Source organism: Xenopus laevis, chromosome 5S (assembly GCF_017654675.1).
Source record: "Xenopus laevis strain J_2021 chromosome 5S, Xenopus_laevis_v10.1, whole genome shotgun sequence".
NCBI lineage: Eukaryota > Metazoa > Chordata > Amphibia > Anura > Pipidae > Xenopus > Xenopus laevis.
The window spans coordinates 43,413,130-43,438,361 of record NC_054380.1 but is presented as its reverse complement, the minus strand read 5'-3'; the positions used below and the strand labels follow the sequence as shown (position 1 = coordinate 43,438,361).

General features: G+C 36.6%; 1 protein-coding gene across 6 annotated transcripts in view; it reads right to left on the bottom strand.

The window, feature by feature from the left end:
• Positions 1-25,232, bottom strand: part of arid1b.S (AT-rich interaction domain 1B S homeolog) — a 237,567-nt gene that overhangs the window by 197,440 nt on the left and 14,895 nt on the right. For 5 of the 6 annotated variants that reach the window (XM_041564452.1, XM_041564455.1, XM_041564453.1 and 2 more), the window contains exon 2: positions 22,668-22,856. The exons of the other annotated variant lie outside the window; for it this stretch is intronic. In XM_041564452.1, the coding sequence (XP_041420386.1) occupies positions 22,668-22,856 (189 nt within the window). The remainder of the gene's footprint in view (positions 1-22,667; positions 22,857-25,232) is intronic. 6 annotated transcript variants of the gene reach the window in all.

Genomic DNA, 25,232 nt, shown 5'->3' with positions numbered 1-25,232 from the left:
CTTTATTGGTGGTCAGTGCATTAATACAATGCAGAAACCATGCAGTGCTGTTGAATCATGCAATGCGCAGAAAGAATGTGCAGTGGATACAAGATAGCACCACAATCTACATAGAGGAACACTTTATTGAGGTTATTCCATATAAAAGTATTTTTTTCTACCTTAAAAAAGGTATAGGTATGGGATCCATTATCCGGAAACCCGTTATCCAGAAAGCTCCAAATTATAGAAAGGCTGTCTCCCCTAGACTCCATTTTATCAAATAGTCCACATTTTTAAAAGTGATTTCCTTTTCCTCTGCAAAAATAACACAGTACAGGTATAGGAACCCTTATCCGGAAACCCGATATTCAGAAAGCTCCGAATTAGGGAATGGCTCCCATAGACTCCATTTTATCCAAATAATCAAAATTTTTAAAAATTATTTCCTTTTTCTCTGTAATAATAAAACAGTAGCTTGTACTTGATCCCAACTAAGATATAATTAATCCTCATTGGAAGCAAAACCAGCCTATTGGGTTTATTTAATGTTTAAATTAATTTCTAGTAGACTTAAGGTATGAAGACCCAAATTACGGAAAGATCCATTATCCGGAAAACCCCAGGTCCCGAGCATTCTGGATAACAGGTCTCATACCTGTACCTTCAATGTCGTAACTAGAGTGCACCAGGCCCCCCTGCAGTCATAGGTCATAGGTGTGTCACACCTATGACTAAGTGCCGGAGGGTGCGAAATGCGTAAGGTGGGCCATGTGGGGTTAGTATGTACCGAAAACCTTTTAAATGTGATTATCAATAAATGACTTGTTTTTACCTTAAGAAGCCTTGGGACATACATCTTTTTGATAACAAAAATTTTCTACATAGGAGGACAGCAAAGCTGTAGATTAACAGAGCATTGAAAGGTCTGGAGAGGAAGGCAGCAAAGGACTAGAGGGAAAGACCAAATCACAATGAATCTTAAAGGAATTGTTCAGTGTAAAAATAAAAACTGAGTAAATAGATAGGCTGTGCAAAATAAAAAATGTTTCTGATATAGTTAGAATACAATACAACTTCCTGCCCTTCAGCTCTCTAACTGATCTGAATTGATTCTTAGCATGCAGCTCAGATTTAAAAGCAAACAGTTATGACCCATGTGGCTCCCCCTCAATCCCCCTGATTGGTTGCTGCCTGGTAACCAATCAGTGGATACCAAGAGAACTGAAGCAGGAAGTAGTGTTCTGGCTATTATGTTAGACATCCAGTAACTCCAGCCTTTAGACATTACATTTTTGCCTAACTATATTAGAAACATTTTTTATTTTGCACAACCTATTTACCCAGTTATATTTTTATACTGAACAATTTATTTAAAAAGAAAATCACTGAAAGGATTAAGGATAATAAAGATGAGATTATATAGAAAGTATTAGGGCAGAGGGAATAATTTTACTGATTAGAAGCAAAATAATGTCTATTATGAAAATTACAATAATGCAGAAGCAGTTTACAGTAACAGGAACACAAACAGTAACTCAGTTGTACTTTGCATTATAGCTATATAGGATAACACAAAGCTTAAAAGGAATTCTGTTTTGGGTCTACAGAACTTAAGAGAGTACAAGCAATGTAAAAGTAATCACAGTAACAGTTTACAGATGTTACAATAACAATGAGAACTATTAAGGCCACCAAGGTCCCTTAAAGGCACAGCCATTTATTTCTACTCCTGAAGGCACAGGGAAGTAATTAAATTGCGGAAGGTCATATGAACCTGATGCTCTATTACCATGTCAGCCTGTTCAGAGGGAGGACACGTCTAAAAAGTTTCATGTCTTCAGAACACAAAATTATATACTTGTTTGGAATAAAACAACCTGTCAAACCCTAAACCCACAGGATTTTCACTGTATTACTTTTTATCGTAAAAGACTGTAAATCCTACCTTTCTCATTGGGGATTTAAGATTTTATGTTTTTAACAACGTAATGCATCTGGCTCTGATTTTAGTGGAGACTTGTATTAGCTCCTGTTCTTAAGCACATAAAAAGTCCTTGAAAAATGTAAAAATACACTATAATGAGGTGCGGAAAAGGTAATAGAACTTTTTTTTAGGAAAAGCAGTACTGTTACAAAGACAGACAGCATATTTGTTTACACTATTAACATAATGCTGAAACTCAAAAGACACAAGGTCTCATGGGTTTACTATTGTGACATCAATGTTCTTGCTGTAACAAAAGAAGTTGGATTACTCTAATAATTTCAAGGGATAATACAGAGGTTCATATGCATAAAGCACCTCTAAATATGTGCATAATTAAAAGCAATTTTCTAGTAATGCTTTTCAGACCTTTCAGACAATACTCAATGCATTGCTGAATTGTTGGTGCATGCATTGGGCTACGTTGGCAAAGCAGTACAGGCAGCCAGCTAGCCAGCAAAATGTTTAGCAACGAGACTCATTTTTACTCAGCATTGTGTTTTTTATAAAGCATAACATTAAAGGGCATGTAAAGTTTAAAATAGAATAAGGCTATAAATGCTGTATTTTATATACTAAATATAAACATGAAGTTACTGCACCATAAGCCTAATCAAACAAATGATTTATGCTTTCAAAGTTGGCCACAGGGGGTTACCATCTTGTAACTTTGTTTAACATCTTTGCATGACTAAGACTGTGCACATGCTCAGTGTGGTCTGGGCTGCTTAGGGATCGTCATAAACAAAGCTGCTTGAGTTCTGCATGCCTGGGAAGTAAGGTGGGGGCTCCCCCTGCTGTTCATAAGTATGATTGTTTCCCTGCTCAGCAGTTAGGGACCATCTAACAATTCCTATCCACAGCTGTAAATGAAGGGAGAATTTCACTGCATACAATCAGGTTTCTTATAAAAATGGTACACATTTTTTAATTAAAGTATATTGGAGATAGGTTTCTTTTTCATTAAAGAAAGTAAAAATGGGATTTTATTTTTTTTGCCTTTAAATGCCCTTTAAGTAGTAGAAATCCATGCCAAATATGGGACCACAAAAACAAAAGCAATATTCGTTCCTGTTTCTGACATCCAAAATGTGAACACTGGCAGAATGAGCCATTGTTATGTCCATGTTCTGTGCATATTTGCCTGGACAAGGGGCCTATTAATAAAGCTCTCAGATCGCCATATTCAATTCAATTCAATTTGGTTGAATATTTAAGAATGGGCATAGTATAGGATTGAGATCTAGATGTAAGACCATTGCATTCTCTATAGCTTATATGTAATCATATGTAAACATGTTCCTTATATCCTTATTTAACTTGAATGGCTGCTGTTATAATAAAAACTTTATATATTTTTTTAATAAAAAAGTAAAAGTAATACCTTTAAGTTATAAATGCAAGTGACAGTGAAACATTAGCTTTCTTAATAAACCAAAGTTTGGATGAAGGAGCTTTTGGGGCAATTTTTAAGGAAATCCCGTTTGAGTTAATGAACTCATGCTGGGTTTTGGGCCAGATAACCTTGTCAATCTTCTTTTTTCCCGGGGAAATATAAACTGTAAAAAATGCATGCAGAAAAAAAGATTGATGAGGTTATCATCAATTAAGCTGTGTTTCCTTAAATGAGAACTAAAGCCTAAAAATTAATATGGCTAAAAATTGCATATTTTATATACTAAACTTATTGCACCAGCCTAAAGTTTCAGCTTCTCAACAGGAGCAATGATCCAGGAGTTCAAATTTGTCACAGGGGGTCACGATCTTGGAAAGTGTCTGTGACACTCAAATACTCAGTGGGCTCTGAGCAGCTGTTGAGAAGCAAAGCTTAGGGGTCATCGCAAATTATCAAGCAGAAAATTAGGATTGTCTGTACTATAAACTGATGCTACAGGGCTGATTATTTAATTCTGATGCTAGTTGCACTGATTCTGTGCTGCCATGTAGTAATTATCTGTATTAATTACTAATCTGCCTTATATTGTGACATTTATATTCTATTTGTGCTGTATATTTTGAGTTGGTTGATAGCTCAGTAACTGACAACAGCACAGAGCATGTGCAGTGAATCAGCAGAAAAGAAGAGCTACTGGGGCATCTTTTGAGACACAGTTCTTCACTGCTAAATGGTTGTGAGTGCCTTGGACAGGTACAGAAGCCCAGAACATAATGTACAACATTTCTAGCCTACTTCTTTAGTTGGGCTTTAGTTCCCCTTTAAAGATTGCTTGAGCCCAAAAGCTTAAGCAATCTTAGAGGCCCCTTAATCGTGGTCCAATTCAAAAACAATGATTCACAAAAACAGAAAAGTAACATATTCCAAGGAATGGCATGAAAATCCAAGGCGAAGATTTCCTGGATGGGCAGAGAATTTATCTGATTACTAGAATGGCCTAAAAGACCACCACTGTCCATTACTGTAATGATTGGGGAGGAGGTGCTGCATTCCTCTCCAGGTATTACAGTAATGGACAGTTGTGGTAAGCATGGTAGTATGCCAAATGACCTAGCAGAAATTCATCATTATTAATTTTATTTGTGAACACTTTGTTTAACATATGCCTCATAAAACCAGAGCCATGAAAGAGCACATTAGGCTTTTCTTGTGTACTGCAAAGTGTGATTTGCATACAATTTCTACAAAACTAGATTTGCTTTTCATATTGCACTATATAGTGCTGTGTTTAACAGAGAAGGCAGCAAGGATCCAGAGAAAGTGAAAATATAATAGAAAAAGAAATACCAGAGGAGCAAAAAGAAGACAATGCTGTGACAACATGGGTTCATTTATTAAACCAGGAAATATTAACAGAAAATTGCCCTTACATACATGCCTAATAACAATTCCATAACAGTAACCAAAGTTGATACAAATGTTTAATTCATTGTTACCATTTTCACATGCTTGCACTATTAGCCTAGCCTGTTTTTAATCAGTTTACCGCCAACTTGGAATTTAAACATAATGGCTATAATGTTGAATGAACATCAATGAACTTGACGTCTATTAACTTCTTTATTCCTCAGGGTCATTGCTATTTTCCATTCTGTCTGTCATTCAAAAGACTTCTTGGTAGCCAGACACTGCAATAACCAAATAGCAGTTTGTTATACAGGTATGGAATCTGTTATTTGGAAACCCGTTATCTAGAAATCTCAGAATCATGGAAAGGCCATCTCCCATAGACTCCATTTTAATCGAATAATCCAAATTTTAAATAATTATTTACCTTTTCTCTAAAAAACAATACATTGTACTTGATCTACTAAAATATAATTAATCCTTATTAGAAGCAAATTCAGCCTATTGTATTTATTTTATGTTACATGATTTTCTAGTAAACTTAAGTTTTGAAGATCCACATTATGGAAAGATCCCTTATCCAGAAAACCCCAGGTCCCGAGTATTCTGGATAACAGTCAGGTCCCATATCTGTACTATCCCTTTAAAATGTTAAATAAGAATAGGAAAAATAATAATGCATGATGTTTCAGTCTGGCAGCTCAATAATTTAAGCGCAAATTCCGAACTGTTATAATTTGCTATATTAGTTGATGTACTTTTCAATAGTATCTGTAGAGTAGCAACAATTGTATCAATTCAGCTGCATTTAATGAAACTCTGGGATTCCAAAGATAAGAAATGTATCAATTAAGAACAGTTCGCCGAGTCTGTGACCCCCCCTCCACCAGAGCATCTTCAGAAAGAGATACAAAAGTGAAAATCAAACGTTAAAACTTAATATTAGAAAAATGGTTACAAAAAGAAGTAACTGAAAGAAAAGTCTTTATTTCTGGTGACCAACCTGAAAACAACTGAAAAAAAAGTATTGGAAGGTGAACATCCTCTTTAAAAAGTTTCTGTTGTTTACCTGCAAAATACAGTATCTACTACTATCCCCTTAAAAAAGTGGGTGATAGTTCAGTGGATACTGAACATAGCAGGGTAATAGAACATGTTGTCTGGGCCCCCTGGAGATTCAGGAATAGTAGGAGAAATGTATTTATTTTGAATTGTAGATCTTTTTGGGTCATTTTAGCCAATTCACCTCGAATGTAGAAAATAATTTGGGCTTTTTCTGGCATTGGGGATAGTTTTTGAGATGGCAAATCAGTAGTACTGTATATTTATTTCACATAGATTACAACAAAACTTTTTAAACAAAATATATATATTCTACAAATCTTACTGTTAATAAATGTAAATAAATAAGTAAATAGATGCAGATTGACAGAACACATCTTGTTTTTTTAAGTACTGTACCTGCTATATTTAGCAGCCCGAACATTTTCTATATGCATAGGTAATTTAAGCAAAAAACAAAAGGATGTTACACTTCTGCAGCAACAAAATAAAGGCCTCAACATATCAGCCAAGGCACAACAATGCTATATTTAGGCACATCTAGGAACAGTGCTTGTAAATCCCCCTGGTCCAATGAACAGACACAGTATTTTCATAATTCTATCATTGTGCTACATGGCTGACTGAGTGCCAAGCCAATGCCAAGCTGCAGTTCCCCATTTGAATGACATATGGATCCAACCAACCAGAGAGATGTTCAAGCATTAAACACTACAAACAGACCAGAGAGGAATACAAAGTACCAAATTAGTGCTCAAACAACCATGCATACTTGAGGATCTCATTTCATTCATTCATTATTTCACAACTCCTTCCAGTTTTCCCAAGAACTTATTCCAGGGTATTTTCAGCAATTCATATTTTCCTCTTCTAACTGAAGGCTTTTCTAAGTTAAATTAATGACCTGATACATAGCAAGTGTTTTTTTCATATATAGCTATTAAGGTATTTGAAATTCATCAGTATTTTGGTTTGCAGATCAATTTGGTTTTTGTTTTGAATTATAGCAATTCTGTTTTTTAAAAGCTTACGAAATTGCTTACCTGGTCCCAGAACTCTAGGTATTCTGGTTGCCAAAGCAAATGTGCCTAATGCTAACAGCCCATAGCCTATGACATTTACCAATCATTTAAACATTAAATAACCCCAATAGGATTGTTTTGCCTCCAATAAGGATTAATTATACCATAGTTAGGATTACATAAAAAAGTACTCGTCTATATTACAGAGAGAAAGGAAATAAATGGAGTATATGGGAGCCAGCATTCCTCGATAATGGGTTTCCGGATACCAGATCACATATATGTCCATGTATAATGTAGCTATTATTAAAAAAATTGATTTAACTTGGGGCAGCTGGGAAATTGACAAAATGTCTAGCCCCATGTCAAATTTCAAAATTGAATATATAAAAATCTGTTTTCTCTTTTGAGAAATTTTTTTTCCCCATGACAGTATTCCTTTAAGTTCATTAAGTGGACCGGTCACTCAGACATAAAAAGCTGTATAATAAAAGTCCTTTTCAAATTAAACATGAAATCCAATTTCTATTTTTTATTAAAGCATACCTTTTTATTAAAACTCATTTCAAAATCTCAGCTGTCAATCAAATATTGTCTCTGTGCCTTAGGCATAGAGGCGGGGCAGGTAATTACTTTCACTTTCCATTCAGCACTTTCTAGATGTCACAGCTCTCCACACATTCCCCGTTCTCTTCACCGTTTAATTGTGTAGCCAATGTATGGGGATGGACATCAGGTTCCCCAATCTGGTGCACAAACAACATTCTGAGATGATGCAAGGCTTGCCTTAAAGGAGAAGAAAAGTCATCCTGCACTTGGGGGATGACTAATTTTAAGAAGTAATATGTGCAATACACCTGTCTCCAAACTGTAATTCTGGTACAACTATAAAGAAGTATCAGCTTCTGCTACTTAATCCTTACAACGATTTGCAAGAGAGTCATAACAGAAAGGCTGGCATAAGAGTTTGAAAAACACTGCTACCAGAGTGATAACCGATTGGTAAGGTCAGATCTAATGTCCTACATTCAAGTGCAACAACCAAGAATTGAATGTGTAAAATGTAAATATAAAGAGAATGGAATGATTTGCTCATCATTTAAACCCAATATTTAATTGAAAATGGTATAAAGACACATGTCAAATATTAAAACTGAGAATTTTTTATTGAATTTGATGCCAGCAACATGTTCCAAAAATGTTGGGATGGGGCAACAAAATACTGGAAAAGTTGTTTAATTCTAAAAAGAGCAGATCCCAGAAAGGCTGGGTCTCTTAGAAGTAAAAATGGGGAGCGATACACCACCCCATAAAACACTTAGTGGGTGAATATGTTCCTGTAAAATTGCAAAGAATTTATGGATTTCATCATGTACAGTTCATATTAACATTAAACAATTAAAAGAATTCAGAAAAATCTCTGTACACAAGGGAAAAGGTTCTAGGCCAATATTAGGTGGCAGTGGTCTTTAGTAGTGATGGGCGAATTTGCGCCGTTTCGCTTCGCCGAAAAATTCGCGAATTTCACGCGAAATGGCAAAAAATTCGCGAAATGGCGCCGGCGTCTCGTTTTTTACGCCGGCGCCCGTTTTTGACACCGGCGCCTGTTTTTTGACGCCGGCGCCCGTTTTTGACACCGGCGTCCTTTTTTCGAAAAAAAAAATTTTGACGCGGGCGTTTTGCGAATTTATTCGCTGGCGGCGAATCAAGCAAATTCGCCGCAAATTCGCGCCTGGCGAATAAATTCGCCCATCACTAGTCTTTAGTTCACCAGACACCACTGCATTAAAAACAACTACTATTCTGTAGTATAAATAACGTCATGGGCTCTGAAATACTTCCAAAATCCATTATCTGTAAACAGTTCATCACTGCATTCACAAATCAAGTTAAAACTATTATCATGCTAAGAAGAAACCATATGCAAACATGATAAAGATACGCCACCACCTTCTCTAGGTCCAAGCTCATTTTAGATGGAAAAATGCGAAGTGGAAAACCGTGGCCTGAGGTGTCAAAATTTGCAATTCTTTTTGGAAGACAGAGTTGGAAGACCAAGTTTGTTTTAAGTGCACAGTTCATTGGCCAGCTTGCACATCTAGGAAGGCACCATTAATGCTGGCATCAAATGAAAAATGAGCATATATTCTTCAGAAAGCAAAAAAAATCTCAATTTCAACATTTGATATGCCTTTCTACTGTGTTCAATTAAATATATGGTTTAAATGATTTGCAAATCATACCATTCTCTTTTTATTTATATTTTACACAGTGTCCCTATTTTTTTGGAAATGGGGTTGTGATAATACTAAAGTATTCTAAATGTATCTGATTTCACGTGACTGAATTCAAACCAGCTTTATTAGAATTGTAAAACCACTGAAATTATGTGAAATTTACATATGATTTGGATAGCGCTGATAAATTCTTCACCACTAAAATGTATTCACTGAATAGATAACCACAGTTACCGCAAGGCATAGCATTTTGGAAAATGCAGCATAATGATGCCCTTAACAAAGGGATGTCACAAATCTCATTACATCTGTAATTCAAAGTACTCTGACTGGCTTCCAAAAAAGATGCTTTACTTCCATCTAGGGGAGGTACAATTAAATGTTTCTTTTCACAGTCCATTTTAAACGCTTATTATTTCTAGCCATCGGTCTGCTTTACTTAGGTCAAGGTTAAGAGCTACATATGAGTGTAATTGTCTCAAGTATGAATAGGGTGTGTGAAGCTTAATGCGGGTAATGTGCCATGCAGTTACAGTATTTCCAGCCAAACATTCATTAATACAGCAAAGATAAACGAAACCCAACAAATAAGCAGGCAAAAAGCTTGTGCACTACTAAGCCATTTCTTTCCCCTTCCTCATGTTTATGTGGAAAGCAAACATAGTATAATAAAAGCAATCCCAGTTTATTGATTATTTTTGTCTCATTCCTATTTAAAATTGCAATGTCCAACTGGTTGTTTTGCAGCAATGCCCTGTACTGCACCTAGTAAGACAACCAGTCTCCAACTAATCAGTATATGTAGAATATATGGCATATACAGAAATTACTGTGTGTGTGTGTAGTAGGTGTATTTCCTGCATATTTGCATTCATAAGTGTGCAGTTAGGGTTGCCAACCTTTTGGCCCGGTTGAATGTGGGCAGGGGGCGGGACTTGATGCGTTAAGGGCAGATCATGACATCATTGGCGGGGCTATGATGTGGTGATTAGGGATTGGCTGATCACAGCACAGATCATAGGGAATCCTGACCAGTTTTCCTAATTTGGAAAACCGGGCAGGCAGTTTTGACCTGGGCAACCCTTCAAAAAACCGGGCTGTCCGGGTCAAAACCAGACAGATGGCAACCCTATGTGCAGTTAATAAATCATACAAAATGTAGGTGCCTTTTCCTGATCTAAGTAATCATGTGTATACCATGATTCATTACAATGCAGGCAAATTGGATCTCAACAGAACAAAATATATAATGTAATCTAAACACCACAGGGACTTTAAATTTTAAATTTAAGATTTTGGAAAAATGGTAAAAAATAAAAAATCTAAAGCAACTGAAAAAAGTCTATTTCTGGCAGTATTTCAGAAGTCAAAGGATTTTTTTGCAAAATCGTACGATTGTACAATCTTAAAAATCCTTCGACTTCGAATTTCGGACTACCCTATTCGATGGTCAAATTTCAAAGTTTTTTTTCGAAATTCGACCCTTGATAAATCTGCCCCTAAGTGTACCTTTATCAATTTTCCTTACATATTCCAGCTACACATATTATGCAAGTTGATGGGAAAAGTATGAAACCTACAGTGAAATCATTAGAAGTGACAGATCTCTACCTCAGATGTGCTTTGCCTATATAAACGTCAGGAAGCAGATTGTGCTTTTCAAACATACTTAGGCCGCCCTTGAAAGAACAGCTAATAGATTAATACAGAACAAAACACAAAAGTCGAGCAAGCAATCCCTGCCATGTACAGTTGTTACTGCAAATATGGACAATTTTTGTCCTGGCCTACAGCATGATAAATAAATGGTTTGTTCTGAACACTGCAACCCTTCTCCCAGGATTTCTTGTTGGATGCTTCTTCCAGCTGACAAAACAGACTCGATGAGGCACTCCTTTTAACACTAATCTCTAAAAGTATTTGTCTCTCCAACCTCACTAAAGCATGCAGTGAAAAATATTGTGAATTATCTATTTTGATCACTCCATGGTAACAAGGTACATTTAAAGGATATAGTTTTTGCATTCCACTAAGAATAAAAAAATAAAATCTGTAATTTGAGTATAAGAAATATATTGTAATTATCCGAGTATCTGGATATGCTCTGGATACTGGAGGAGAGCCCCCCAACATATAATTAAATTAGGGATGTACCGAACCCACTATTTTGGATAAGGCTGAATCCCTAGATCCTACATGAAAGATTCAGCCGAATACCGAACTGAATCAGAATTATATCAGCTTATTTTACAGAGACATGGTTAGATGAGATATAACAATGCCTCTGCATTTTTGCTTTTAAGGCTCTGAATTTATTCAACAAGTGATCCTGGATACATACGCATTTCCTGAGAGGGGGACTATTTTTTAATTTTCTTATTTTGTAAAGCAAAATAATTAAAGGAACAGTAACATCAAAGAATGAAAGCATTTGAAAGTAATACAAATATAATGCAGTGTTGCCCTGCACTGGTAAAACTGCTGTGTTTGCTTCAGAAACACTACTATCGTTTATATAAATAACCTGGTGTGTAGCAATGGGGAAGCCATTCAAAGGATCAGGTTACACAGCAGATAAGCTTTGTAGAACATAATGGTGTTATCTCTTATCCACAATTTAGGGTAAGGCCAGATGAGGAGATTCGGGGAGATTTTGTCGCCTGGCGACTTATCGCCATGTCTTTTGCGCGACTATCTCCCCGAACTGCCTCAGCGTCTTTTCCCCATAGGCTACAGCGCAAAATCGCCTGCGCTAATGCACACGCGCCGATGCTTTTTCAATAGTCGCCCAAAGTTGCCTCGAGGCATTTTTTGCGCTGTAGTTTATGGGAAAAAGACGCTGAGGCAGTTTGGGGAGATAGTCGCGCAAAAGACGTGGCGATAAGTCGCCAGGCGACAAAATCTCCCCGAATTTCCTCGTCTGGCCTTACCCTAAACCTGTGCCATAGAGCCCTTTTTCAATTACCGCCATTGCTACACAGCAGCTTGTTTATATGAACCTCAGAAGTGTTTCTGAAGCAAACAGATCAGTTTTACCAGTGCAGGGCAACATTACTTGATATTTTCATTACTTTAGACACCTTCATTTTTTTGGTTTTACTGTTCCTTTAAGTGCTGCAGATTCATTTAAAGCATTTACAGTACTTGCATAAATATACACAAACAATATCAGGTGTCCTTTGTTACCAAACTAAAATACCAGTAATGTACATCAGCTAAAAAGCCGGCAAGAACAAGTATAGGTATTTTTACTGGAAATTACACCTTTTTTTGAATACCACTGAAAGCCAGTTGGGGCTATAATACAGCATGTGGAAATATAAATTGTGCTCAGTTGTCTTTTAATCTAGGGTTGCAGTGTGTAAGTAGAGATGACATCCATTGTAAATTGTTTAAAAGCTTCTTGAAACAATAGCAGTCAAAGATTTTAGAGGCTGGTTATACTTTCTAATAATGAATGACTCCGCCAACACTAAAATAAATAACTATTATCAGGTATAGATTTATATTAACTATAAGCACATAAGGGCACAATTCCAGATATTACAGTTTAGAGCATATCTAACAGTATTCCATTATCTGTGAAATGCTTTCAAATAACTCCGTGATAGCTAGCTATGTCTACATTTTACATTCTTGCAGAAAAAGTAGTTAAGTGACACATCAAAATTTTATCACCATTAGTTGTCTTCACCACAAGACCCCAATCACTCTGAAAAAGTGGGGTCAGGAGGGAGAAGTTAGCATAACGGATTGTTTCATTACACAAAATGCTATGACCAATGTTGCCATCTATGTGACATCATTCAACTTTTTTTTTTATTAAATATGTTTTTATTTGAGTCACATAAATTATATTTAGGTGGTACATTTCCGTTTCTTTTTTAAATTGCATCTTTAAACAGTTGTTTCAACAATATATATCTATATATTAAACATTCAGCTCAAAGTTAGGTGCTGCACCTTATAGAGAATTTTGTGGATATGTTGCCAGCATTCTGTTTTTTTTATTTACAAAGCACTATATCATTTATTTGCTGCTTTACAGAGATTGCTCATCATTCATATCATACCCTATCATATCAGACCTTTAGCTTCCAATTAACAAACAGGTCAAAAATTCAACAGTCTTTAAACAGATTTTAGGATTCACACTGTCCTGGCAAAGCTGCATGTATAAAATAATAATGTACTTTATTTATATTGTACCAGCCGATGTACCCATTTCCTAACAATCTTCATTGCAAAAATTTTGTTGCTAAAATTACGGAATGGTGCATTCATTGCTCTAGTGGCAGGCATCTGATTTTGGAATAAACCAATGGCTGATTGAAGCTCCTTTGAAAACTCCTAAGTGCATGTTTTGTCCTTTGCCACATTGTAACAATGCTATGGAACTGGCATGATCCGCTTGATCAGATAGGAGGCAAGTAATTTTTGGGTAAACAAATGGTAGATTAGGGGGCAGATTTATCAAGGGTCGAATTTCGAGTTCATGGGAGTTATTTAAAACTCCCATAAACTCGAAATTCGACCAATCAAATTTTATTATAAAATTCAAATTTTTCAAACTCGGATGAATAGAACCGACTCGAAAATTCAAACCAAATTCTATTCATTTTTTCTCCAAAAAAGACTTGAATGTCAAGAAGGCTGCAAATAAGGCTGCTAAATTGATCCCAGGATGTCTTCCATAGGCTAAAACAGCAATTAGGCTGGTTTAAGGTGGTGAATAGTTGAATTTGAGTTCTTAAAGTGCCAGTGTATGATAAATCTTGAAAATCAAATTAGAATTTTTATAAACACTCTAATCGAATTTTAACAATTCCCTAGTCGAATTTCACAGTTTTGAAAAAAAAAGTACAGGTTTTGCCGAATATGCTGAAATCTGATTGTTCAAACAGAATGAGGGCCTGAGGACTGAGGTTTTGAGAACAAATACTAATCTGTGACCTTCTAGGGTAGTCCATGAAAATTATAGTTGCATTTTAACTTTAAATTAATTATTTGCTGTAACACGGGACTCCTGTTTTTAATTAAAGGTGCCTGTTTGTCGTATCACTACTGAAACGTGTACAAATTTTAGTGAAGGGAAAGGCATTTATGGGAGACCCGTCATTCGTGGTAGCACAAACATCCTTGTGTGCTTTAACCCTAAAGCATCATGCTTTAAATTCCAGGTTCGAACAGAAATAACCTTGCACCACCTTTTCAATTGGTGCGAAACGTAGAGCGCAGCAAGAACCCAGACGCTTTTTGAATGAGCATGTAAGCCATTATTTTGCACCCCATAGTGTTCAAGCACATGCACTTAACAAAAGGTACAAAATGAAAGAGACAATACTAGTGAGCAAAAATAAATAATATGAGTAAATCAGACTGATTTGTCAGGGGAGTGCACGTAATTTGTTTAATAATCTAGAAACATTTACTTTTATCATCATAATGGACTATGTAAACTGTACAGATGCATCACACAGTCTAGAACCTGTATACAAAGATATTTAGCTTTATCTATTACAGCTTTATACTACTGTAAGTTATTATGGTACTCTGTAAAGAGAGAACAGTCTCCTTTCTAGGTGCTAAACTGAAGTTGGACCATAACAGCCAGTAAGGCCTTTTTATTTTCTAATTTAGCAGGCTTTTCAAACGCAACTGGAAATTGATTGCTAGTGGCTAATTTTTTGTTGTTCAGGTGTATATTGTATTTTTTATTTTTTTTTACATCCTTTAACTTCAAATCACAACAAGAGTTGGGGTGGTTACAAGAGAGGAAAGTGAGGGTTTTCAGAAAATATTGGTAAGAAAAAATAGCTGACTTATTTTCATTAACTGATTGACTGCTGGTAGGCAGTCCCATGGCTGTTTCTCTGCAACCCATAATGTAACTAGAAAACATAAAAGGTATGTCATCTGGCGTTGCGATGTAGGCTCTATGGTTTTGGCAGTCAAAGTGTTAAATGTTTATTTTCTGCTGCCATGAGGAGTTTAAATGTATTGTATAGAGCCAGAATCCTTTTAATTGTGTCGTGAATGCTGCCTTACATACAGACCAATCTTTTCTGAATAATTATGTTCAGTTTAAAGTAGGCATGTATTTCACAAGTATTGCGACAGAATGTTATTTACATTCTTGTAGGAGTTATAAATGTATTTATACTTTTGATTGGTTAACAAATGATCCTTAGGCTTCTTAGTGTGTATTTTTACGCTAACATGTACACATTCTGTGTGTGAAATGTGTTTGTAGTTATGACTAAGTGCTAAGCATAAAGTATTCATCACTTTTAGGCATGTGTAGGATTTTAATTATTTAAAAAATAACTAACTATATATATCAGCATACAAAAAGTGCACTTATAGGAGTGTTTCATTAAAAAAATGCCTTCTACTTTAAAAGTTCAGGGAGTGCAGTTCGGTATGCTGCTTTCTGTCACCCAGGTATTTGCTTTCTAAATGGAATGCAAACTTTTAGCAGTTTCATATATATATATATATATATATATATATATATATATATATATATATATATATATATATATATATATATATATATATACATACACACACACACATATATATATATATATACACATATATATATATGATGCACCGAATCCTGGGGAGGGAAATCACGTGACTTTTTGTCACAAAACAAGGAAGTAAAAAATGTTTTCCCACTTCCCACCCCTAATTTGCATATGTAAACTAGGATTCAGCAGAATCTTTCATGAATATATATATATATATAAATAAAACAAACAAGGGAACGTTTTGCTCACCACAAATTTTAAAACCATTAGGCGGGGGTGCAATGAGGCTGTGACCACAAGATACATATAGAATCCTCTGCACCCATTGTGTTGAGTGCAGAGGATTCTTGTATTTGTGTATATATATATATATATATATATATATATATATATATATATATATATATATATATATATATATATATATATATATATATATGCTCAAAGATCCGCACTCCACTTCTGTGATTGCATTTACTTTATTATTATTTATTATTATTTATTTACATTTACTTTATTTTTTTATTGTTTCAAACCAACAAAGGCTTTTTCTCAAGCCATGTGAAACAATGGTGTTTACAAGGAACATCCCAGTGCAATGCATTGTGGGTTATGTAGTTCCTGCATGCTGTCTGTAAGCTGTGGAGAAGTTGTTACAATTTGTAACATCAGTATTTAGTCCCTTCTTCCCTGCCAGAATTTCAAATGATGCCGAAAGAGAAGAACAGTTAAACAGCTGGATTTCAGCATAGAAAATTGTATTTATTCATACTTTTTGAAGAAACAGGCAACAGTGATGGGTATATTAGGGGTTTCTGTGTTATGTGGGCCTCTTTATCAAATTTTGGTTTGGAAGCCGGAGTTCCCCTTTAAGAAAAATATGTGGGTGGGGGATAATTAAATATGTAAAGACATAAGACAAGTAAAATGTCTAGCTTAAATGGCTGCCCCCAAGGTTACACAACAGCTTGTTTATATAAACTATAGTAAAGTTTCTGAAGCAAACACAGAACTTTTACCAGTGTAGGGCAACAGTACATTTTATTGTAATTACATTGATACACTTTGATAATTTTTTTGGTGTTACTGTTCCTTTAAAGGAATAAATCAGCATACCTGACAGCAGGGACCTACTGATTAGAGATGTCGCGAACTGTTCGCCGGCGAACTTGTTCGCGCGAACATCGGGTGTTCGCGCTCGCCAGAAGTTCGCGAACGTCGCGCGACGTTCGCCATTTTGGGTTCGCCATTGTTGGCGCTTTTTTTTGCCCTCTCACCCCAGACCAGCAGGTACATGGCAGCCAATCAGGAAGCTCTCCCCTGGACCACTCCCCTTCCCTATAAAAACCGAAGCCCTGCAGCGTTTTTTCACTCTGCCTGTGTGTGCTGAAGAGATAGTGTAGGGAGAGAGCTGCTGCCTGTTAGTGATTTCAGGGACAGTTGAAAGTTTGCTGGCTAGTAATCGTTTTGATACTGCTCTGTTATTGGAGGGACAGAAGTCTGCAGGGGTTTGAGGGACATTTTAGCTTAGGTAGCTTTGCTGGCTAGTAATCTACCTTCTACTGCAGTGCTCTGTATGTAGCTGCAGTGGGCAGCTGTCCTGCTTCTGATCTCATCTGCTGACTGCTGCAATAACAGTAGTCCTTGTAAGGACTGCTTTTATTTATTTTTTTGTTGTTTTACTACTACTACTACTACTACTACTATAAGAGCCCAGTGCTATTAGTCTAGCAGTGTTGGGGAGTGGGACTGGTGTGCTAATCTGCTGCTCCTAGTAGTTCAGCAGCACCAACTTTAATTTTTTTTTTTAATATTCATTTTTTTTTTATTTTACTTTTTTTTATTTTACTACCGCTGTAGTAGTGTATAAGTTGACCTTTTAGGCATTATTTGCCCTGTAGGCATTATTTGCACACTGTTTTCTTCAACCCGCCATCGAGCTGTGTGACCTTGTTCCCATTCTGTCTAAATATCCATAATATTACCGTCTCCAGAAAAAACACCGGAGTCACTTTTTTCAAGCAGCATTCATATATTTTACGTAATCCGTATCCACCGCTGTAGTAGTGTATACGTTGGCCTTGTAGGCATTATTTGCACACTGTTTTCTTCAACCCGCCATCGAGCTGTGTGACCTTGTTCCCATTCTGTCTAAATATCCATAATATTACCGTCTCCAGAAAAAACACCGGAGTCACTTTTTTCAAGCAGCCATAATATATTTTACGTAATCCGTATCCACCGCTGTAGTAGTGTATACGTTGGCCTTGTAGGCATTATTTGCACACTGTTTTCTTCAACCCGCCATCGAGCTGTGTGACCTTGTTCCCATTCTGTCTAAATATCCATAATATTACCGTCTCCAGAAAAAACACCGGAGTCACTTTTTTCAAGCAGCCATAATATATTTTACGTAATCCGTATCCACCGCTGTAGTAGTGTATACGTTGGCCTTGTAGGCATTATTTGCACACTGTTTTCTTCAACCCGCCATCGAGCTGTGTGACCTTGTTCCCATTCTGTCTAAATATCCATAATATTACCGTCTCCAGAAAAAACACCGGAGTCACTTTTTTCAAGCAGCCATAATATATTTTACGTAATCCGTATCCACCGCTGTAGTAGTGTATACGTTGGCCTTGTAGGCATTATTTGCACACTGTTTTCTTCAACCCGCCATCGAGCTGTGTGACCTTGTTCACATTTTGTCTAAATATTGATAATATTATCGTCTCTAGAAAAACCACTTGAGTTACTTTTTTTCAAGCAGCATTCATATATTTTACGTAATCCGTATCCACCGCTGTAGTAGTGTATACGTTGACCTTGTAGGCATTATTTGCACACTGTTTTCTTCAACCCGCCATCGAGCTGTGTGAGCTTGTTCACATTTTGTCTAAATATTGATAATATTATCGTCTCTAGAAAAACCACTTGAGTTACTTTTTTTCAAGCAGCATTCATATATTTACGTAATCCGTATCCACCGCTGTAGTAGTGTATACGTTGACCTTGTAGGCATTATTTGCACACTGTTTTCTTCAACCCGCCATCGAGCTGTGTGACCTTGTTCACATTTTGTCTAAATATTGATAATATTATCGTCTCTAGAAAAACCACTTGAGTTACTTTTTTTCAAGCAGCATTCATATATTTTACGTAATCCGTATCCACCGCTGTAGTAGTGTATACGTTGACCTTGTAGGCATTGTTTGCCCAGTTTTTTTGGCCACAGCCACTGAAGCACAGAGGCCAGAAAAAATATGCCATATAAATGCTGAAAATAGTCATTTTTTGCCATACGTTGACTCAACGTATATGGCAAAAAATGACTATTTTCAGCATTTATGTGGCATATTTTTTCTGGCAACTGTGCTTCAGTGGCTGCAACCAAAAAAACTGGGCAAACAATGTCTACAAGGTCAACGTATGGCGAAAAATTACTATTTTCAGCATTTATATGGCATATTTTTTCTGGCAACTGTGCTTCAGTGGCTGCGTCCAAAAAAACTGGGCAAACAATGTCTACAAGGTCAACGTATGGCGAAAAATGACTATTTTCAGCATTTATATGGCATATTTTTTCTGGCAACTGTGCTTCAGTGGCTGCGTCCAAAAAAACTGGGCAAACAATGCCTACAAGGTCAACGTATGGCAGTTGTTTAAAGAGAACAGTAGATTACTAGCCAGCAAAGCTACCTAAGCTAAAATGTCCCTCAAATCCCTGCAGACTTCTGTCCCTCCAATACAGAGCAGTATCAAGCAGATTACTAGCCAGCAAACTTACTATCATCTGTCCCTGAAATCACTAACAGCTCTCCCCCTACACTATCTCTTCCAAGCACACACAGGCAGATTTTTCAGATACATTTTTGCCCTTGATCCCCCTCTGGCATGCCACTGTCCAGGTCGTTGCACCCTTTAAACAACTTTAAAATCATTTTTCTGGCCAGAAATGTCTTTTCTAGATGTTAAAGTTCGCCTTCCCATTGAAGTCTATGGGGTTCGCGAACCGCTCGCATTTTTGCGCAAGTTCGCGAATATGTTCGCGAACTTTTTTTCCGACGTTCGCTACATCCCTACTACTGATAAAGAAAAAGAAAGGTTGAAAGATCTAGCTTTAACTCCAGTTTTTATAGAACCAGCCCCATACAACAAGTTAATGAAACATTCTATGAAGTAGCACTCTGGAATAATGAAAAGGAGCTGTAACAGCCACAATAATAATAAAAACAACAACTGCAATAATACATAGAATAAAGTACTCCCTGTTGGGTAGATCCAGGCTGCTAAGGTACTGCATCAAATGGCTCTGTTAGTAAATAAAACAATCTGGCTGAAGGTCGAGAGATTTGCTTACACAGTTTTTCAGAGATAGAATATAACTTAACAACACACCAAGGGGGTCATTCACTAAACATAAGAGCCACTGCTGAACAAAAGAGCTATACGGCTGGCTACATGATATCCTTATCACCATATATTCTAATTTGGTAGAGGCTTGTACGTTCTAAGAAATCACTTCCTAAATAAGTATTTGATAGACAACCACTAAAAACTATTTACTTTTACCTTTTTGAAGAAAAAAAAATTGGTACAGCATATACAGTTCTTATGGTAGAATATTTTTTATGACTAGCATACTTTGTACACTGCAACTGGTTACCTTCCCCTGCCTAACATCCAATGAGGTATTTAATTTAAATATAACTAAACAGCAACATTACATTCTCTATCGTGAATGCAGCACAGTGGCATATGTCGGTGCTTTATAAACGTGTTAATAATAATTTTTTTATACAATGTTACAATTTATAGATAGCGCTAAACATAGAAATTCTCCTCGAGCACCATAAAGTTTACAAGCTATGTCGGGTGTTTGGCCAAGGCCATAGCTTGCAAGGATTTAGTCACTTTAGCAGACAACTGAATTTAAAACCCAATTCAGGAATCCTCCAGAGGAAATTTTTTAAATGTACAAGGTTAACAAATCTAGGAAAACAACAACATAAAGACACGTTAACAACCTATTTGCATAAGGTTGTGTACATTAACCAACCAAGACTACAGTAAGTTACTTATGGATATGAATGATACACAATCTCTGCAGAGTGCCCTGTAAATATGTCATCATTGTATACATAATAAAAATAATAATACGCTTTGCAGGGGCTGTTAATATTATTTTTACCAGGGTAAATCCCCTTAATGACAGATCACTGATTACAACAGTCATTCTGATCCATCTTTATAAGAGAGTGCTCTGCCAAGAACTACATTAAAAACCTCTGGATCCCTCCAAAAAGCCAGTACTGTGGACAAAAAAATGACCCCTGGTTGCTGACCAGTTAGAAAAAGTCATCTTCTCATGGAATTTTTGTCCACCCCCTAAATGGCAACACAACTAAGCCTACCCAAAGCATTCTGATAAGGCTTTGAGCAACCCAAGAAGGCACCTAGCATGAGCAAGGTCCCAACGCCAGGGACACAGCCAAGTCCTATTTTTTTTCTGGTTCAGATGTCCCTCCGATACTAGCAGAAAAACATATTAAATAATTGTTCTAGATAAACAATCTAGTATTAGAGATCAGGGCCGGAACTAGGGGTAGGCAGAATAGGCAGCTGCCTAGGGCGCAACAATTGGGGGGTGCTGAGCAGCTACCTCTTCTTCTCCTCTTCCTACCCCTAGACTGAACCTGCCACGCCGTTACTGCGCCTCTAGGCGCATGCACACGCCAACATCTCTATGGGCATGTGTGCAAAAGCCTCTACTGCACATGTGCGCGCAAACGCGTATACCAAACCGGCACGTCCTGATGCCACTACCGAGCATGCGTGCGAAAGCAGCTACATGCACGACGGGGATGGGGGCGATCTGGCTGGCTGGTCTACCTAGGGCGGCCAGCAAGCCTGGCCCGCCTCTGTTAGTGATACTCAGCAATTAAAGTGGCAGTTCATCTGCTTTTTCAATATGAGTTCAATGAATAGTTCTTGTTCCGAATCAGGAAACGTTTCTGATTCTTGAGCTAAACAAGGCAAACTGAAGCTACTTTATATTTGGTATCTGCAAGGTAGATAATTAGATTACCATGGCAGAGATCACAATGGACTCCTGCTAACAAAACAGTCTCAACAAAGGATAAAGGGAGAGGGTTGCATACTGGTAATCTAATTATCTACCTCACAAGAACCAAACATGGATAGCTACGATTTCGATATTTGTGTAAAAAATGACTTCTTGGGAATATTTAGCATACCTAAGTGGGCAGTATAGAGACAAACTTCTATATATTTTCTATAATTAGAATATTCAAAGGTGGTGTTTTAATTTTCCTTGTTTCCTCTGAAAATAATCCCCAAATTCGTTTAAATGTGTTGGTGAAGAAAAATGTCCTAAGCCAACTCATCTATCCTTCATTCATGTTTCTTAGTAGTACATTTTATAGAAAGTTGCAGTATAGGTCAGTACCTTTGACCTTTCTCAAGGGTACTCTCTCTCTCTCTGCATTGGTGCAGCAGCCCACAAGAAGATTATCTTTAAGACAACAAAAAAATTAAAAACTGGAGAAAAAAAAACTATTCTGCAAGTTGTCCTTTTTAAGATGAATGGTCACTTTAATTTAGGTTTTTTTTTATTTAAAGTAAGTATGGAAACATGTGTAACTTTGCAATGGCTGGTGCTGGACACATTTCACTGTAATTACTGTTACATTGTAAAAGGTTTGCATTACCAAAGTGTACATTAAATTCAAAGCCACAAGCCTTGGTCTTCTCATCAGATTTCCATATCCACCCATACAGCTCCAGATTTGCAGTAAATTAAGTTATATAGGTGAGATTGTATTGATTGGTATTAAAATGATTTACCTCAATTGGTCATAAACGAGTGATAGTTTTGGTAGGAAAATGGGATAACTAAAATCTTTATTCTGACATGTATATTTGATAAGATGTGAAATTGTTTTTGCACTTTGTACCTTGTATTCTTTTCAATAAAAGAAAAGTTGAATTAAAAAAAAAAAAAAATTTAAAGCCACAAACCTGTTGTTGTGGATACTGCATTCCTCCTAAAGCACCTTGGGTACGCCCTTGAATTCCCATTGGATATCTCTGTGGAGAACCATATGGTTGGCCAGGGTAAGGACTGCTCTGTTGTGTTTGTGAATAAGGAGTGTTGCCCATTCCATAAAGTTGAGGTCTCTTCATTGTCATTGGATCCATTGGGCTACCCTATTGCAAAGCAATAAGAATTCAGATTAATTTTAAAAGATGTTTATAACAATCAGAGACACAAATCTGCTTTTTGACTGTAAACCTCAAACATCATACTCAACTGTCTGCTCACCAGTCCAGTGCTGAATAGGCTACCTGAACTTCACTTGTACTTTTTCAGCAAATTGCAGATTACTGTCACTGGTAACTTGCTTACAGATCAATTAATCAATGTTTTTGAGACATCTTAGAACTGCAAGACATAAAACATTATGGCAAAGCTTTTAATTATACAGTGCCGTGAGCATGTCCCTTGATGTCACCTTTACATTGGCCCAGATTGTCTGTGAGCTCCAAATATTGGTGGATGGTGGCCCCAAATCATTTTACTGGCAACTTCCAATTAAACCAATTAAGGATCAAACGATTAGGTTTAATTAGGAATTCTACCTGTATCTGACGATTCAGCACAAACAAAGGCACCCAATCAAAATTTTCGGTCCAGCCCGATTGACGAGCCAACCGATATCCAAGTCTTCTGCTGATATCGGTTGTCTTGTTTGCCACCATACACGAACCAATTATTGTACGAAAAATTGTTTCATACAATATAATCTGTGCATCTATGGCCACCTTAAAACATAACCTCAAATTTCCATTTTTCAAAGGGACCACAAAAAAGGTATACAAATCCAGGGAAATGTAAAATGTGGGGATGCAATATCAAGGTTTGATTGTGACATACCACCAGAATCCCTCTTGGAGATTTCTTACTCTAGCCATAGCAGTCAAAACAGCAAGAAAGAGAAGGGACAATAAACCCTCCTAAAAACAAATATCGGCACCCCACAGCCTAACACAAAATACAACCACCACAATGAGATGCTCTTCTATGAAGCAGATTACAAACTCAATGTGCTGCTTCTTATAACATTTTTAGCCTACACACCTGACACCTGGAAAGGCCAGTTTGTCATAAATTTATAGCTGGTTTCTGCCTCGTATTTTTCATTCCAAATGCAAAGCTAAGCAGGAAAGTTCACCCCAAAGCAAACAGATCAGATGTCTTTGTGTTTTCTGCTCAGTAGCATAGCCAGTGCATTCTGTACTGCAACAGGTATTCATGTGCAGAATCCCAGAGGCTACCAGGTACAACAAGCCTTTTGTGTGAACCTGAACATGCGCCAAAACGTCTGCCTTTGTATCGAACAAACCTGTTTTCTACTGATAACAAAGCCTTGAGTTGTGAAACCTTGCAGTCAGGCCTCTGTCTTACAGCTGCTACTGAAATGCAAGAATGGGCATTGGTCTAGCTGGCATTTTGCACTTTACAGTGCTAAACATTTTGACAGTTCGGTCTTTCATTAGTTAACTCTCCTACTCTTGAGTTCTCCAGGTCGCTTACAGGAACCATTTCATTAATGTTAATAAAACAGAAGGATACTTTCACAAATATGTACACATACAGTATGCAGCAAAACATAAGTAAAGTCCCTGAAATTATATTTGCTCTTCAAAAGATTAATATAATGGGCACTTGTGAATTTAAGAAGCAGCAGATGTAATATAATGTGCTTTTATAATAAAGGGATCTACATGTTGGACAAAAGCATATTTTAAAGGTATAAGGTAACGTTTCCTGAACTGAACCAAACTCACTGGAAATATCACAGAAGAGGAGCGAAGGTTACATAGAACCTCCTACTCTAAAAATGCTTACCCTATTGGAGCTTTGGGCAGATACATCCTTCTCTCTGGGTAGGGAAAACCATCCTAATATTGACAGTGGCACAAACTTTTTACATTGAGCCTCTGCCAGACACACTGTTCTTTGATCTTAAATTATGATTAGTTTCTATGATAACATATGATATATATATGATAATTACTGGATGCAAAAAAATCCTATTGGGTTTATAAAATATTGAAAAAAAAATTTTAATAGGCAAAGTATGGTGATGCAAATGACAAGACCCCTAATCTGGAAAACGCCAGGTCTCATACATGTATATTATTATTATTAATAATAATAATAACACAAACAGGTATAGGATCCATTATCCAGAAAGCACAGAATTAGGAGATGGTCATCTCCCACAGAATATAGTTTAAGCAAAAGTAATGTTCATAAATATCCTTTTAGTTTTTATTTATTTATTAATAATACCATACTTTCTTCTTGATCCTAACTAAGCTGTATGAATCCGTGTTGGTGGCAAAACAAAATATTGGGTACTGTTTGAATGATTTTTTAGCAGACTTACGTAGGAATGCAGTTAAAGTCAAATGGAAAAATATTCACAATGTGAAAAAGTTATGCCTTTGTGCAAACATATTTTACTCTGAGCAGATTTAATATAGCTTTTGCAAACCTGGAAACTGTTTAGTGACCAC